This window comes from Ammospiza caudacuta, chromosome 2, assembly GCF_027887145.1.
Source record: "Ammospiza caudacuta isolate bAmmCau1 chromosome 2, bAmmCau1.pri, whole genome shotgun sequence".
In the NCBI taxonomy this organism is placed as follows: domain Eukaryota; kingdom Metazoa; phylum Chordata; class Aves; order Passeriformes; family Passerellidae; genus Ammospiza; species Ammospiza caudacuta.
The window spans coordinates 60,919,757-60,933,912 of record NC_080594.1 but is presented as its reverse complement, the minus strand read 5'-3'; the positions used below and the strand labels follow the sequence as shown (position 1 = coordinate 60,933,912).

General features: G+C 38.8%; 2 protein-coding genes across 2 annotated transcripts in view; both read left to right on the top strand.

The window, feature by feature from the left end:
* Positions 1 to 7,290, top strand: part of AKAP11 (A-kinase anchoring protein 11) — a 44,225-nt gene extending 36,935 nt beyond the window's left edge. Inside the window, exon 12 of the mRNA XM_058822008.1 lies at positions 2,923 to 7,290. Within this exon, the coding sequence (XP_058677991.1) occupies positions 2,923 to 3,069 (147 nt within the window). The 3' untranslated portion in view covers positions 3,070 to 7,290. The remainder of the gene's footprint in view (positions 1 to 2,922) is intronic.
* A 1,396-nt stretch (positions 7,291 to 8,686) lies between these two features.
* LOC131572413 (twist-related protein 1-like) overlaps positions 8,687 to 14,156 on the top strand; it is a 70,164-nt gene continuing 64,694 nt past the window's right edge. The window contains exon 1 of the mRNA XM_058825587.1: positions 8,687 to 8,758. Coding sequence (XP_058681570.1) covers positions 8,687 to 8,758 — 72 coding nt within the window. The remainder of the gene's footprint in view (positions 8,759 to 14,156) is intronic.

Sequence of the window (14,156 nt, the reverse complement as noted above, 5' to 3'; positions counted from 1 at the left end):
GTGCCTTAACACAAAGAAGAAAATACATCACTTTTTCTGTTCTCACATGCTTGGCTGAGCATTCTCTGGAGGTTTTTGAAGGTTTTTTCAATGAGTTTGGGTTAGGGATAACAGTCATTCTGACCTCATGAAATCTTTTGCCTTCTCTTGAAGATCTGTTCATCTGTTTCAATACTCGATCAATCTTGTTGCAAATACTTGGGTAGAATAGTGGTAGGACCCACAAGTGTTAATAATAATTTATTTTTTGTGTACCTGAGACACATTTATCTAACAATATAATATGAAAGACACAAAAGAGATGGCAGGTGCCTCTTTTAAAAATTTTTCCATGAGTCTCTTGTTCTTTGGCCAGCTCTGAGTAAAGAGACTGCAGAGCTGTGGTGCTGAGATTTGAGCCTTTGAGCCAATGCTCCAGGACACACAGGAAAGATATATATATATATATATATATATTAGCTGGCTGTGAATCTGACCACGACTCCAGCTGCTTTAATAAGATGACATTAATAAGAGAAGAGCACTCTGGAAAATAGCAGTGTCTGTTATGTGTGCCCTCTTAAAAAATGATAATATTTTTCTACTTGACACTTCAGTTATAAATTGATTCTGAGTTGACACCTGAAGGTAAGACCTGGCAGGCAGTAGTCATGCACTCCTGAAAATGATAAGTAGTTAATTGTTTCAATTAGTTTTATATATTATTTTAGTTGTCCAGATGCAATTTTGTTAAAAAAAATTGAAATTGTGTTTCCCTCCCCGGAGGCAGAGAATGATTACCTGTTTTTCATTCCATCCCGCTTCCCAATGGGAGTGTTCTCCGTTCCAGACGGAATTCGATTGGAAGCGGTCATTCCCGGCTGCTGCAGAGCCCAGCGCGGCCCTGCAGGGGGCGCTGCAGCCCAGCAGGAGCCGTGGCCGCTGCCGGTCCCGCGGCGTCTCCCGGGGACCCTCGGGCGTCACCCAGCCCGGCCTCTGGGCAGCCCGGCGGGCCTTAGAGCTCCTCGGAAACAGCCATTTGCTCTGTAAGCAGTGCGTGAGCCCTGGAAGGGAGCAAAGGCTCGTGTTAGCTGAGCGCGGCAGGGTGGTGAGCCGCCGCTGTGATGTGGCTGCAGAAAAGGCAGGCGGGCTCCTAGCGTGTACCAGGCAGGGTGTTTGTTGCTTGCAGCAGCTGGGTATGAACTCTTCCTTAAGGGTGCTTGTTATGCTCAGCAAGGCAGAAAGACGTTAAATACCTATGTATGTAACAAAATACATTTGTTAGGAGGATAAAAAGAAATCAGTAAATTAGAATAGATCTTGACTTCTGTGAGATGCCTGACAATGTGGATATGCAAGTGCCTGGATTAAAAAATCATATGTATTCCATTTTTAATGAGACCTTACTTACCTGTTTAAGAGTCTTATTTTGAGTTAACTCTAATATTTCACTTGTCTGGCAGGAAGAAAGAGATTGGTCATCTAAAGAAATAGTGAGATTAAACATGAAATAAATATTTAGGTGCCACTTCTGTAGTTTTACTGTAGTATAAAGCTTATTTAGACCAAAGTTTTATATTTCATTTGCTGAAGTAGGTATTTGGACATTAGCCACACTTTCCTCTGGCAGAGGAAAGAAAAATGGCCATTCTTTTATAAATGAACAAACATAATTTACGAAATTGCAGGTTGTAGAATATAAAGCTCCTACTTCCTGTGCTCTGCTTTGAAATTCACAGAAATAACTACAGATTTCAGTCTCTTCCTATATAGAAAAGATGTCCTTAATTTCTACTGAGAAAAGTTGCCAGTGTTCAGAATAAATTATGCTCAGGATTAGAGAGGATTTTTTGCTTGTTCAAGTTAATGTTTTTCTCAAGAAGTTAATTGTTTGATACAAGTTTTTATAACCATGTTCTTTCTGTCAGTCCTATCACCTGCCTTGTTGCAGTTGGAACATCGGCTAGGTAAAGAAGCAGGGAAAGATTGTCTTCCTTTTTATTTTTTTTTTAGAACTTTATATTGCAATCTGACAGGTCTCACAGTAGAAACTATATGAATTTTTAATTCTGTAGCTGTGAAAAATATGTGTATTACTTTTTTTAAACTTAATATGTGGAATGTCTTGGTAGGGAGTATAAAAGGGGTTAAAAATTTACAGCTCCAGGGAATAAGTAGGATGTCTAAACTGTGTTTACAAAATTCAGCATTGACAGGTGTCCAGAAAGCTACAGAGAATACTTTGTTTGTGTGGGAATTTGTTTATTTATTTAAACTAAAAATTGTTAGGTTTTTACTCCTGGGCAAGCTGTCAAATTCATTCTTTCCTTAGGGTAGGCTATCTTACACATATAGCTGAGCTTGACACATCAGCAATGGAAGATTTTTTCCTTTGGATCCTGGGGGAAAAGAAATGTTTTCAACTACACTGATCTCTGCTCCTGAGTGGTAGTTTAACTTAATCATCACCTTTTCCTCCTCCCCAAGATGTTATAATTTCCCAACACTGAAGAAACTGTTTTCATTGAGGGTAGTGTCTGTGCCACACCAACCACACTATATGTTGTGAAAGGAAAATCCACATCCTTTTATTAAGACAGAGTTTTGTCTTTTTATACATGCATTATTGGCATGGGAGGGGTGGCAAATGTCTTAATCTTGTGTTCAGAATTTCCTGTTTTCTGCAGTCTTGATGAACCACAGTCCTCATACCTGTGGCACCACATAATTTGAAAATGGTGCTCCCTCCAGAAGAAAGTTTTGTGAAGACTGCCCTAAAAAAAGTGCTCAATTCTTGCGGAAGTTTTTGTTTTTATAGATGTGGGAATAACGATTAACTCATTACAACTGATCTCTTATGACCTAATGTTTCAAGAATAACTTCTGTAACTTAATCAGGATGTCCTAGTCAAAATATTTTGTGTTCCCCTGTTTCCCCTTTAGCTTTCTAGAAGACTGAGAGAAAGAGATTGGAAAGTTGGAGATCTCTTGCAAGCAGTGCTGAAATATTGTGAAATGATAGAGACGGCATCTGATGGAGAGCAAGCTCTGAGTAAATCTCTGGTCAGTTGGCTTCTGGAAAATGTCTGAAAAATCCAAAGATGCGACACTCTTCACTTCATTCCTCTTCTGAAAGGAGATAGAAGGAACACAGATGTGTAAAGTAAAATTCAGCTAGTGAATGTTTAAGTAATAGTCAGCGTTAAAAGACTTTGAGGTGAAAGTCAAAATAGCTGTGCTGTGCTTTGTGATACTGTGCACATGGTATGTTTATTCAGTCCATAATCGGTGTTGTCCACCCACGCATAAATTGTATTTACTGCTGTGTTCATACCTCTGAGATATTTATGAACAGCCTTTGTCTATGATCATAGTCCACAGGAGACAGTCTCAGACATGATATTCATTATTCCCTTGTGCCAGGATAGCTTTCTCCCACTCCTTTGTGTGTTATATTCATAGCAGGACTAAGAGCACTGATTTCAGCAACAAGCTGCTCTGGAATACCTTGCTGCAGACAGTGGAAGAAATATTCATTTTGGCCAGGTGTTACATGCCCAAGAGCAGCATTGCCAGGAAGAAAATTGTGACCTGCCCAAGCAGCCCTGTAATACAGTCTGGCTTCATAGCCACCTTTATCAGTTTTAAATTTATGTGAAGATGGGATAGTCTGCTCTGAAATTGCTGAGGTGCAAATGCATGAATTTGTTGACTCCTGTAGAACTGGTAACTTCTGGTAGAAGGGCAGAGTGAGAAGTTGAGCATAATTTTGTATGTAATTCTTTAACAAGGTTTCCTGAAGCTTGCCAGTCAGATTTAAATTGCTAAATTTTTTACTGAGGCTTTTTGTATGCAGATACTTCTGTGACACTAGTTCTGTGTCAGAGAATTTGTACATTAGTCTCTCACACAGATGTATTAAAAGTAGAAGATACAAATTTCTGAGTATTTTGGCCATCTTTTCAGATAGTTTTAATTCCTTTCCAAGAGCCACATAGGAATTTCCTTTTTATGAATAAAAACAATGTTGTTACTCAGTGAGCATGAAAGTGTTTAGCAAAGAAAGCTAGTAAAAATGTAAAGGGAAAATTTCTTGCAAATTGATTTTTCATTTTTGTTAACTACCTTCACTGAATTTTTTAAAGGCACTTTTAATTGAGTATTTTTGGCAGTCTTGTCAGGTTTCTCACCAGTGCTGCTGATCTGCCTTTCTGTCCGAAGAGAAATCTGAACCTTCGCTTATCCTGTGGTTTGAAAATGTTTTTTGGGATTTGTTTTTTTATATATCCTTGAGAGAAAAAAGGCATGTGCTGGTGATTACCAGGTTGCCACCTAAAACTTGGTAAATAATCATAGAGCATTACTGGTTTTGGATTAACAAAAAAATCTTAATAACTTTTTCACAGAAAAATATACTGTTGTTATAGTACACAGTTTTGTGATCCCAAACAAGGAGAGATACAGTCTCCAAATCTATTCCAGATTTTTAATGGCATATGTACAATTCTGATTACCCCTACCCCATGATTTGCTACAAAGTGTTGCACTGGTAAATTCAAGAGCACTGTTCTTGCAGTGTCGTGGTGTTTCAGGAAAGCATTCCACTGGCCTCTTTGCAGAGGCATGGTTGGTTTTAGTCCTCTTTTGTCATCTGGATTTCTGCCTTGGATCTCACGAAGTTCACCTTTCTCACAGAGCCAAAGATTCTTCATGTTTTTGTATGTGCACATACATGTGTTCACACATGTGAATGGACACAGCTTTGTTTATCTGTGTGTGTATGAGATCTCACTGCTGTGAACTCCTGGTGCAAACTTCTACCACTAAATTAACATTCTGTTATGCTCAGTTTATTTCCTCACTTCATATATCATTTCACTGATTGGAAAGTCAATGTATGTGGCAAAAAGACCAAAAGCCACTTCAAGGTCTTTTGTATTGTTATAGGTAATACAATCCAGGCACCAGGAATTCTTTTTCTCTGGAGCCAAAAGCATGGCAGAGGAAGTTATTTAATTCCTATATTTGGAAGGTAGTTCTAGTAGCAAATATTTTTAAAGAATTGTACAAAGGTTGTCTGGATTTTTTCTTCCTCTCCCAAACGCCCTGTATTCCTTTTTCCCCTTTTTCTTTTTCTTTTAAAGTTTGATTTTCAATATTGTTTTAGACAAAAATTTGAAATAATTCCCTGGCTATACCACCTTCCCCTTAACTCAGCAATAATATACTTGTACAAATTTACCTATAAAATTGAAATGTCAAGGAAATAAAATGTTAAAAGCAGTGCCTCATGACTAGATTTTTCTCACCAGGTGGAATTTCAGGACATGAGGATACAGTAGAGTATAGTAAAGTGTTTCTGTACAGTGAGGAAGATATTAAAGGTATTCCAAATATACAAAACCATACATTTAAAAAACCTACAACACAAAACACAACCAACAAAAAACACTGCAGGAACAGCCATTTTTTAACTCATTTATTCAAAATGGTGGGTTTTGTAAACTTAGTGAAGTGCTTTTTCATTTCCTTTACTTTCTTGTAGAAAGGCAGAAGATCATGCCATTCCCAAAGCTTACAACTATTCACAAAGTTAAGTAGACAACAGTTGCACTGAAAAATATTTTTTTAAATGGAATCCTGTTTTCAGACTGGATCAAATATGTTGTGTAACTATTGATTGGTCTTACATTAAGGAAGAAATGGTTTAATTATCCTCTGAGGAAAGTAGCATAGTTTCCAAATTTTCATGGGAAAAATAGTAGAAAATACTTCATTTTTACTGAAAACAAGCTAAAAAAGCCCAAACCAGTTTTCTACACAAATTGTTTTAAATTTCTTCAGAATGACTTAACTTTCCTCCTTCTGTGTAAAGTTAAAAAGCATTATTCTAGCCTGGCAAAATTATTACAATTGAATAATTTTAATAATCCTTGAAAACCATACTGTGACTTTTTCTAACTGGTGCTCTTTGCCATATTAGTAAGAAAGCTGTTCCTTGCTAATGCAAGTCTTAAATTACACTTTTACTGAGTTTGTTTAAAACTCCTGACCACAAATACAGAAATGTAAGTGAAAACTCTAAAAACATGAAGGGCCACATTCTGGTCCCTTTAAAACATACAACTCTGCTTTATAAACAAACATAATAAGGTAGAGTTTGATTCATCTTGCATTTTTTCTGTATGGTAACCCTTGTAATTTAATTTTTATGTTGAGGAAAGTATATCCTTGGATGTTACTTTTCAGAAATCACCCAGACATTTCATAAATACATTTGGTGTTCTAAAAAATGGAAGTGTTTTGATGTTTTGTAAGATTCTGTAGAAAAAGCACTTTGAGAAACAGTCCCTCTGTAAAGCAAGTTAGCAGTGGCCATATTTAAAACTAGTTTAAGCATTCAGAACAGGGTGCATAAATAATACAAAGAATGCATAAAGCCTTAAAATAAAAACTGAACAAAATTCAAGCCCATATTTGAAAATTAAGGAGGATTTGCTGTCTCAAAACAAGGATGTGAAAAGGCAGCTCATATAATGTGTGTGAATGCAATTTCTGTAGGATCTTTGTTCTTGAGTTTTAGAAGATTGTGTAAGCTTTTTAGAAAAAAGCCAACCAAAACCCCAAAACCCAGAAACCCACATTCCGAGACTAATTAGGTCTCTCAAAAATGGAATCAGATTTTAAGTGTTACATTTTCTAATGTAACTTTGTCTGGGACCTTTTCTATGAAGAGAGACAAATTGTTGGAGATGGGAACACAGTGAGTAGTAAACACCAGCGCAAACCCCTGTAGTTCTAGACAGTCGATTTGCAAAGAAAAATACAAGATTCAGGAATGATTTTTATTGTAAGAAATTTGGCTTTTCAGCAAGAGCCACTACTGTCAAGCATTTACTGTACTTGAGTCTGAAGAGGCAGGTACAGAGCCCAGCCACTGTAGTCACTTTATTTTGTATCATCTTTGTACATTCCTGTTGTATAGCTGGTGTTGTAGTTTTAGAGGGCCTTTGTTCTAATGTCTGAACAGTATTTAATAATAAAATTTATTATAATTTGCTGGAACTGCTGCTTATTTGTGCAGTGTTACAGTAATTCACAGCCCAGTTAGTAATGCAATTGTATACCAAAAGCAGTTTGAATAACTAAATGTTTATGTAACTGTACTCAATGAATATGAAGGTCTTGTACTGTATAATGGTGACAAGTTTTACCATTTTAGTAACTTAACTATATTCAGTTTTCAGATTATGAACTCCAGGTTGCACTAAATTTGTCCTTGTTTTAGCAGTGGCTTAAAATAAAACACATTTCACTGGCTTCGAGAGTGCTGTCATTTCTTGTCAATTCATGGAATATTATTTTTCTTTTCAGCAAACACAGCTAAGAGCGGTCTTGGTCAGTGGCTGTGTGAGGAAGGGTGTAGTAAGGAGTGCATCAGTAGATGGCATACTTCTTACAGAGTTAAATTGGAGTCCTGCAAGGGGTGAGGACCCTGCTTTACTGTCTTTATGTTGTAAGGTGAGCCCACAGTTCCACTGACATGCAGTAAAGTGTCACACGGACTCTACTCACAGCACAAGGGGCATGTAAGAACCAGTCAGCTCCATCTTGCCTGGAAGCTGGGTTAGTAAGGTTGCCTTGGTATTTCTGTGTGGACTGAGGTTGCTTTGTCCAGCATTTCGGAAACTAGCTTAGAACTCAGCTTTAGTCTTCTGGACAAATCCAAGAATACTCTGCTAGTGAAAATGTATGAAGCAGGACATTTCGCAGGTTTCTTCACTATCCTCAAGTGTTTTGGAATCTTGTGAAATCCCCCAAACAGCATGTTGTCAAGTACCCTAAAATAGTAATGCTGAGCAGAGGTGATGTGCACAGGACCATTTCTAAGATTTAGAAGTACGGCTGTTGCAGGTAGCTATTTTTTGATGTATAAGTTGTGACTGCTATTCTCAGCTGGGTTGCATTTCAAGAATTAGGAATTTTTTGCTGAAGTTACATTAAAACCAGTAAGCGTGAGTAACTCTCCTTGAATATTTTTGCAATGGTTGTTTGAAGGAGGTTTCTTTAGTATTTTGAGATTGCTTCTAAAAGGAGCATTCTTGTGTTTCATTACCATATCTGTTTCAAAGATTTTTTGTTTGGGTAATGCCTCATGGTCAATCACATGTAAAATAAATGTTAACTGAAGCAAGTAAATAACTTACTCTTCAAATACTGTATGTTCAAAAAAAGGCAAGTAGTGAGTTGGAAACGAGGAAAAGTTTTTCATAAAGGGAAAGAAGATATTCATGTGGAAGATAAATCTGAGCTTTTTTCTTCCTGCCCCGGACTTTATTTTTCTTTCATTCAGCAGTCTGGTTCTGGCTGGTTTCATTCAACCACAGAACAGTATCCATGCACTTTGTTTAACCTTGGTGTATTAAATTGAGAGTTAAGTCTCCAGCTAGTCCATAGTCTTCGCCCAACATGTGTGCTACTCCATCTCTTGCTGCTGTTGGTCAGACCTTCCTCTCAGTCCCTAGCCTGAGCTTCTGGTGTGACTGAATTCCATGCTGGCGATTGCTCCGAGCCTCCGATTGGAAGGTGGCTACGGAAAGTGAGTCATGCCAAGGCTGCAGAAATGTACCCAGATCACTGACCTTACTGGTTATTGAGCACCATATTAATCAAACCCTGTCTCTTCCCCCTGCTGTTGAGGCGAACCATGAAGAAACGTGTGACTGCTAGGGGCAAGGGAACCAACAGTGACAAGCATGAGGCCGTGTCTGTGGTCAGGGTACTGGCTATCTATTCCGTGACCACACAGCACCTTTCCAAAGAAATGGCAAAAACTGAACTTAGGACCTTTATGTAGTCAGAACATATAGTCTGCATTGTCTTTGTCCCTCTGAAAATTGCTGCTGCTTGTAGGACCGTGAGGGAACTTTGTGTGCATTTACTTGGGTTGATTTGTTTGTTTTTAATTAAGAAAGGGCAAAAGAGAACACTTGTGCAACTCATTTGACTTGGGTTTTTGGAATTCCGGTGCTTCAACCAGAAATCAGATGAATATTGAGAAAAGAGTGTGTGTGATAATGTGGTACTTCTTTCTGCTATTTGCCCCTGTAGCCCACTCAATTCCAATCTCATGTTTTGTGCAGCCTCCACCTCATTTAACTTCTGAGTTAAATCAGAGGCTCTTCCTACACTTTCCTTGTGGCTATTGCTGGTTTCTACCTTTTTTCTGTCCCTTGTCAAGTCTTGTAGTGCAGCTGTCATCTTCAGCTTCTCTTCTGACCCTTTTCTGCTGTCCTGATGTGACTTCTGGCCTTCTTATTCTTGTCTGGTGGAAGTGGTTAAAAACCAGCAAGGGGAGTCTTAGCTGTGAGGCTATGGAACAAGGCTTGCCTACCAGAAATCATCAAGCAGTGAAGAAGAGCTAAACTTGCTTTTGGCTGAGTTTTTAACTCCTGTAGGAAAGTAATCTGTGGTTGCTTTGGTTTGGAACCCAATTTACTGCTTGCAAAACCCTTGGATTTTATGCTGATCTAAAAGCAACTTTTAAGTTGATACTGAAGTATAATGTAACTCAAACATACTCCGTAATTCGTGCGGCTGTATGTGCAGTGTGCTGCTGGTTGGCTTCCAGACACAGAGCAAAACTCAGTCCTTTGGAAAGCTGGCAAAATCCCAGTTGTCTCACCCAGCTGCATCAGGTCTCAATTTAGATAAACAGTAACCTTTAATAGCAAGTAGTCAAGACCTTAGAAGGTCATATTTTCAGATTATTGCCCCATAATATTGTGCTGTGAACAGATGCTGCAACTGGATTGATAACCACACAACATCAGACACGATGCTGTGAAAATGCTATCAATATGGACAGAAATATAACAAAGAACCATCTGCTTCTGCTGGAAGTTGTAGTTCAGAGGAGACGCATGATGTTTCTGTGGGAAATTATAAAATGGCTCGGTGGAAACCAAGTTGTAAAAGCAGAGAAATTATGTCAAGAGAAATGGCAATACTCGGGTGTCCTGTTGAACTCTTCACAGTATGTTATGCAATATGTATGAGAGAGTTGGAGTTCACAGCTAAACCCATTGGAGTTAAAAGGCACTGGGAAGAGGAGAGCATCCAAGCTAACTGTTACAGGACTGTGAGATGCTTAATTAATATTTCTGTGGCAACAGATTATACATATTTTTCATTCTTTTAGCTTAGGAGGTTCAAAACTTTGCTTGTGTCCTAATTTATTGCTGTAAACCATTATGTGAATATTTTATCTTCAGGGCCATCAGAGTCTTCAAAGGGTTAAGCCTGAAACATCCTGACAAGCTTAGTACATGCTGGCATCTTCAACAAAACCTCTTTTCTTGTGCCTGCCTGAGAAATGAGGTGAGTGTTGGAAATTCTCCAAGATCATCAGAATGATCAAAGTGCTTGTGAGAGACTGCTAGAGACATGGTTTTAGAGAATTTGGTAATTTTTGTTTAAAATTATCTTGTGAGATTTTTTTTGTCTTCTGCAAGTGTTGGAATGGCACTGCTTATGGTATATGCCTGTCTTGTAGTCTGTGTCTTAAAAATATGACTTAATTTATTTTTCTTTATGTATTAGCTTACCACAACTGTTAAGAAAAAATTTAGGTACACAAAAAGTCATCCTTCCTGCTGCCATCCAAATTACACTGGATGAATGATTTAGATTAATTTGGGAAATAACCATTAATCTGAATACATGGCAGCAATGAGAAGGTTTGTTGGTTCCATCCTTCATTTTCAATTTTCTTTCTTAAAATATAAACATTTTCCAGTAATTAAATTGTAAGTGCAGTAAAGCTAAAGCTCATTAAATTGTCTCTAATTAACAAGGAGAAAATGAAAGAGAATGAACTGTGGTCACAACACAATCTTGACCCTGGACCTCACTTAATTTGAACTTAAATTAATTTCCTATCAACTGTCAAAAGACAGTTTGCAAATTTGTTTGCAAGTCAAAAGTTCAAATGCAGTTGTGTCCTATATTTCAAGTCTGTTTTTAAATGTGCGGTTTCTACAGTCTTGGGTTGTTGAGAAGAGTAAAGGCTGCAAAGGTTTTCTTTCTTTTTGGTTATAGTGTCCTTGCTGGGTGGGGCTTTTTAACTACTCCACCTTCTCAGTCTAACTAGTACCTTTCAGCAGGGGTTGTGGATTGCATTGACCCCACATAGCAACCTTGGCACCTATTCCATGAAATTTCTGCATTTTGCTTCCCTGACTTGATTTTTATACTGCTCTCTGTTCCTAAAAGGTCTCCCAATCTCAAGTCCTATGCTGCAGACACTTCATTGACCCTGAAGAAGGTTTGATACCCTCAAAGAAGGTGAAATATGTTGGAAGGAGTCAGTCTGTAAAATGGAACAATGATCCTGGGCTCTTCTGAAGAGTTTTGGACATTCACAATGACTTCTTGTATTTACCAAATCCCACAATAGTTAGCATTTTTATTGCTCTCCCAAATATGATCAAACTAATATTTTACAATTTCAGATACTTTTCTGTAATAACACTTGCAAACTGTGGGCCTTTTCAGGCAAATCTGAAAATCACTCAGAGACTGTCCCAAACTGGTTGCATGTAGAAAAATCCTCATCATTTGGAAGGTAATAACTTTTTAAGTTCTGCTCTGGGCTCCCCAACATAAGGACATGGACCTGCTGGAGTAGGTGCAGAAGAGGCTACTAACACGATCAGATGGCTGGAGCACCTCTCCTGTGAGGACAGGGACCCGTGGCTGTTCAGCCTAGAGAAGAGGAGGCTCTGGGGAGGCCTTTACAGCATCTTCCAGTACTTAAAGGGGTCTGCCAGAGAGCTGGGAGGGGGGCTTTTTGCAAGGGCATGAAGTGAGAGGAAGAAGGGAATGGCTTTAAACTGAGAGAGGAGAGATTTAATCAGATATCTGGAAGAAATTTTTCACTCTGAGGATGGCGAGGTGCTGCGAGGTTCAGCCCAGAGAATTTGTGGATGTCCTATCCCTGGAATTGTTCAGGACCAGATTGAGCAACATGGTCTAGTGGAAGGTGTTCCTACCTGCAGCAGAGGGATCAAAACTGGATGAGTTTAAAGGTCCCTACCATCCCTACCCAAACCATCCTATCCTAAGTACCTGACTGGGTTTTTTTACCTTTCTGTGGGGAGTCAAAAGGATAAAAATTCTTACCCTGTTCTAAATGATGACTCACCTTCAAGGCAATAGCAAACCCATGCTTACATGAAAGTCTAGGAATTCCCAAAGATAACACTAGAAATAAAAGAATCTAACATTTCACATGATGTTATCTTTCTTGATTTTGTTTTCCCAAGGGCATGACTTTTTAATAAAAACCACAACAGTGTGCACAAAGACTGCATTAAGATGTATGAGGTTCATAACACTGTGATTGCCTGGAATAAGGGAATTCTCTGCTCAGCGCTGACATGGGGCTTCTGGAAGATCTTTTGGGTAGGTCTACTGTCTTACTCTTCTTTGCTTCTCATTTTGTGAAGCTGACTGATGCCTCCTGCCCTTTGCTCAGGGAGGTGGTGGGAATTATCTCACACTCTCCTCTACGTGAACAAGAAGTCTCCTGCCAAGCTGAATTTGATTGATGAGGCTCCAGGAAAAGAGGTCATTGGCAAAGGATGGTGTGTGGCAGATGGATGTTAACAGGCATGTTAGGTGGTCATGTGTTAATTTAGGTGCAGAGAGATAATTTAACAGCTAATTAACCACCCCTTGAGAAGACCTGAAATAACCATTTCAGAATTGCAGTCCTCTCCCCCTGAGAATGTATTGGTCAGGGGTTGACATGATTGAAAATTGCAGCATAAAAGGTAAAAATGTTCTTTGTGTTATGTTTGAAAGATATAAAAAATATTTTAGGTATAGTTACATAAATAACTGGGTATTTCCTCTTGGCGTATGGGAGTTCAGACTGAATATTCTCCTTGTTAGCCTTAAAATGTGTTCTGATGCCTGCAGCCCTCCAGAGAATGGTTCTTCGTGCGCTCTATTTACAGCTGAGCAGAGGAGAGGCCTCTGGGATGGTACTGGAGCACATATAATGGCAAAAAGGAGATAAAACCATCCTGACTGCGCTACTCACCTGACAAGTACCGTGCTCTCAAGAAAGCCACAAAAATGTTTTGAAGAAAGCAGCATAACCACTCTCCTGCTGGTGGTTTGGTGAACCTCACGGGGCGACCCACAATCGGATGTCGGCCATACTTTCCAAGCAGCAGCAGGGCTGGTCAGTGGTTTGACATAAAATGCAACCAGGCTTGTGCTTTGGCTCCAGGTAATGCCACCACAACCTGTTTAGAATGTTTGCTGTGTTTATGGTCAGCGATGGATGTTTTGGCCAGACTGGAGCATCACAAGCCCCTTCACGATGAACTACTTTGCGTAAATAGCCCCGGTCGTCGTCCTTCTGGCTGAATCTCATGTAAATGCTAAATACTTGAATTTTCACCCTCATAGAAATACAGAGCTTTGATGCTACAGGCTGGCATGGTAGCAGACTTTGCCAGGTTTTCAGGCAAGGCCAGTATGTTAAATTATACTAAATGTAGTGCATGCTTCTCTCTGTAGCTTGATAGCTGTAATTTGTTAGCTAGAAATGCACTATTACATACATGCTGAGGTTTTGTGGATTTCCTGGCTTCGTTGTTACAATGAGGACAAGCGATTAATCATGTAACATGTCTAGTGATGAGTGAGTACATCCGGTCCTGTTTTTATTGCTGTTTTATTTTACTCCCTTTTTCTGTACCTCTCTAGCTTACACAAAGCTTTTACACCAGTTCTTCTGCTCAGCTTTAATCTTTGCACTAATCACCAAAAATTTCAACAGCCTTTTAAGGAAAAGAATGACACAAAAATAAGGCTTGTAAATGCTAAGAAAATTGTCTATATTCAGATCTATTTTTTTCTTTGGAGATATATTCTACTAGGTAAGAAGTTTTAATTATTCATGTCTTTTACATTAAGGATGAATGTAGAACACTGGATGCAGAAAGTAAATTTGTCGGTTTTGACATTTTCTGAAGTAAATCTTTCCTATCAGGTGCTTATTGTGAACTGTATCTGTAAGATAGATACGTCTTTATTTTCAGCAGCCTTAAGTGATCTCCCACATCTTCCTGCCTCCCACCCTCACTTGACCAAAAACACGG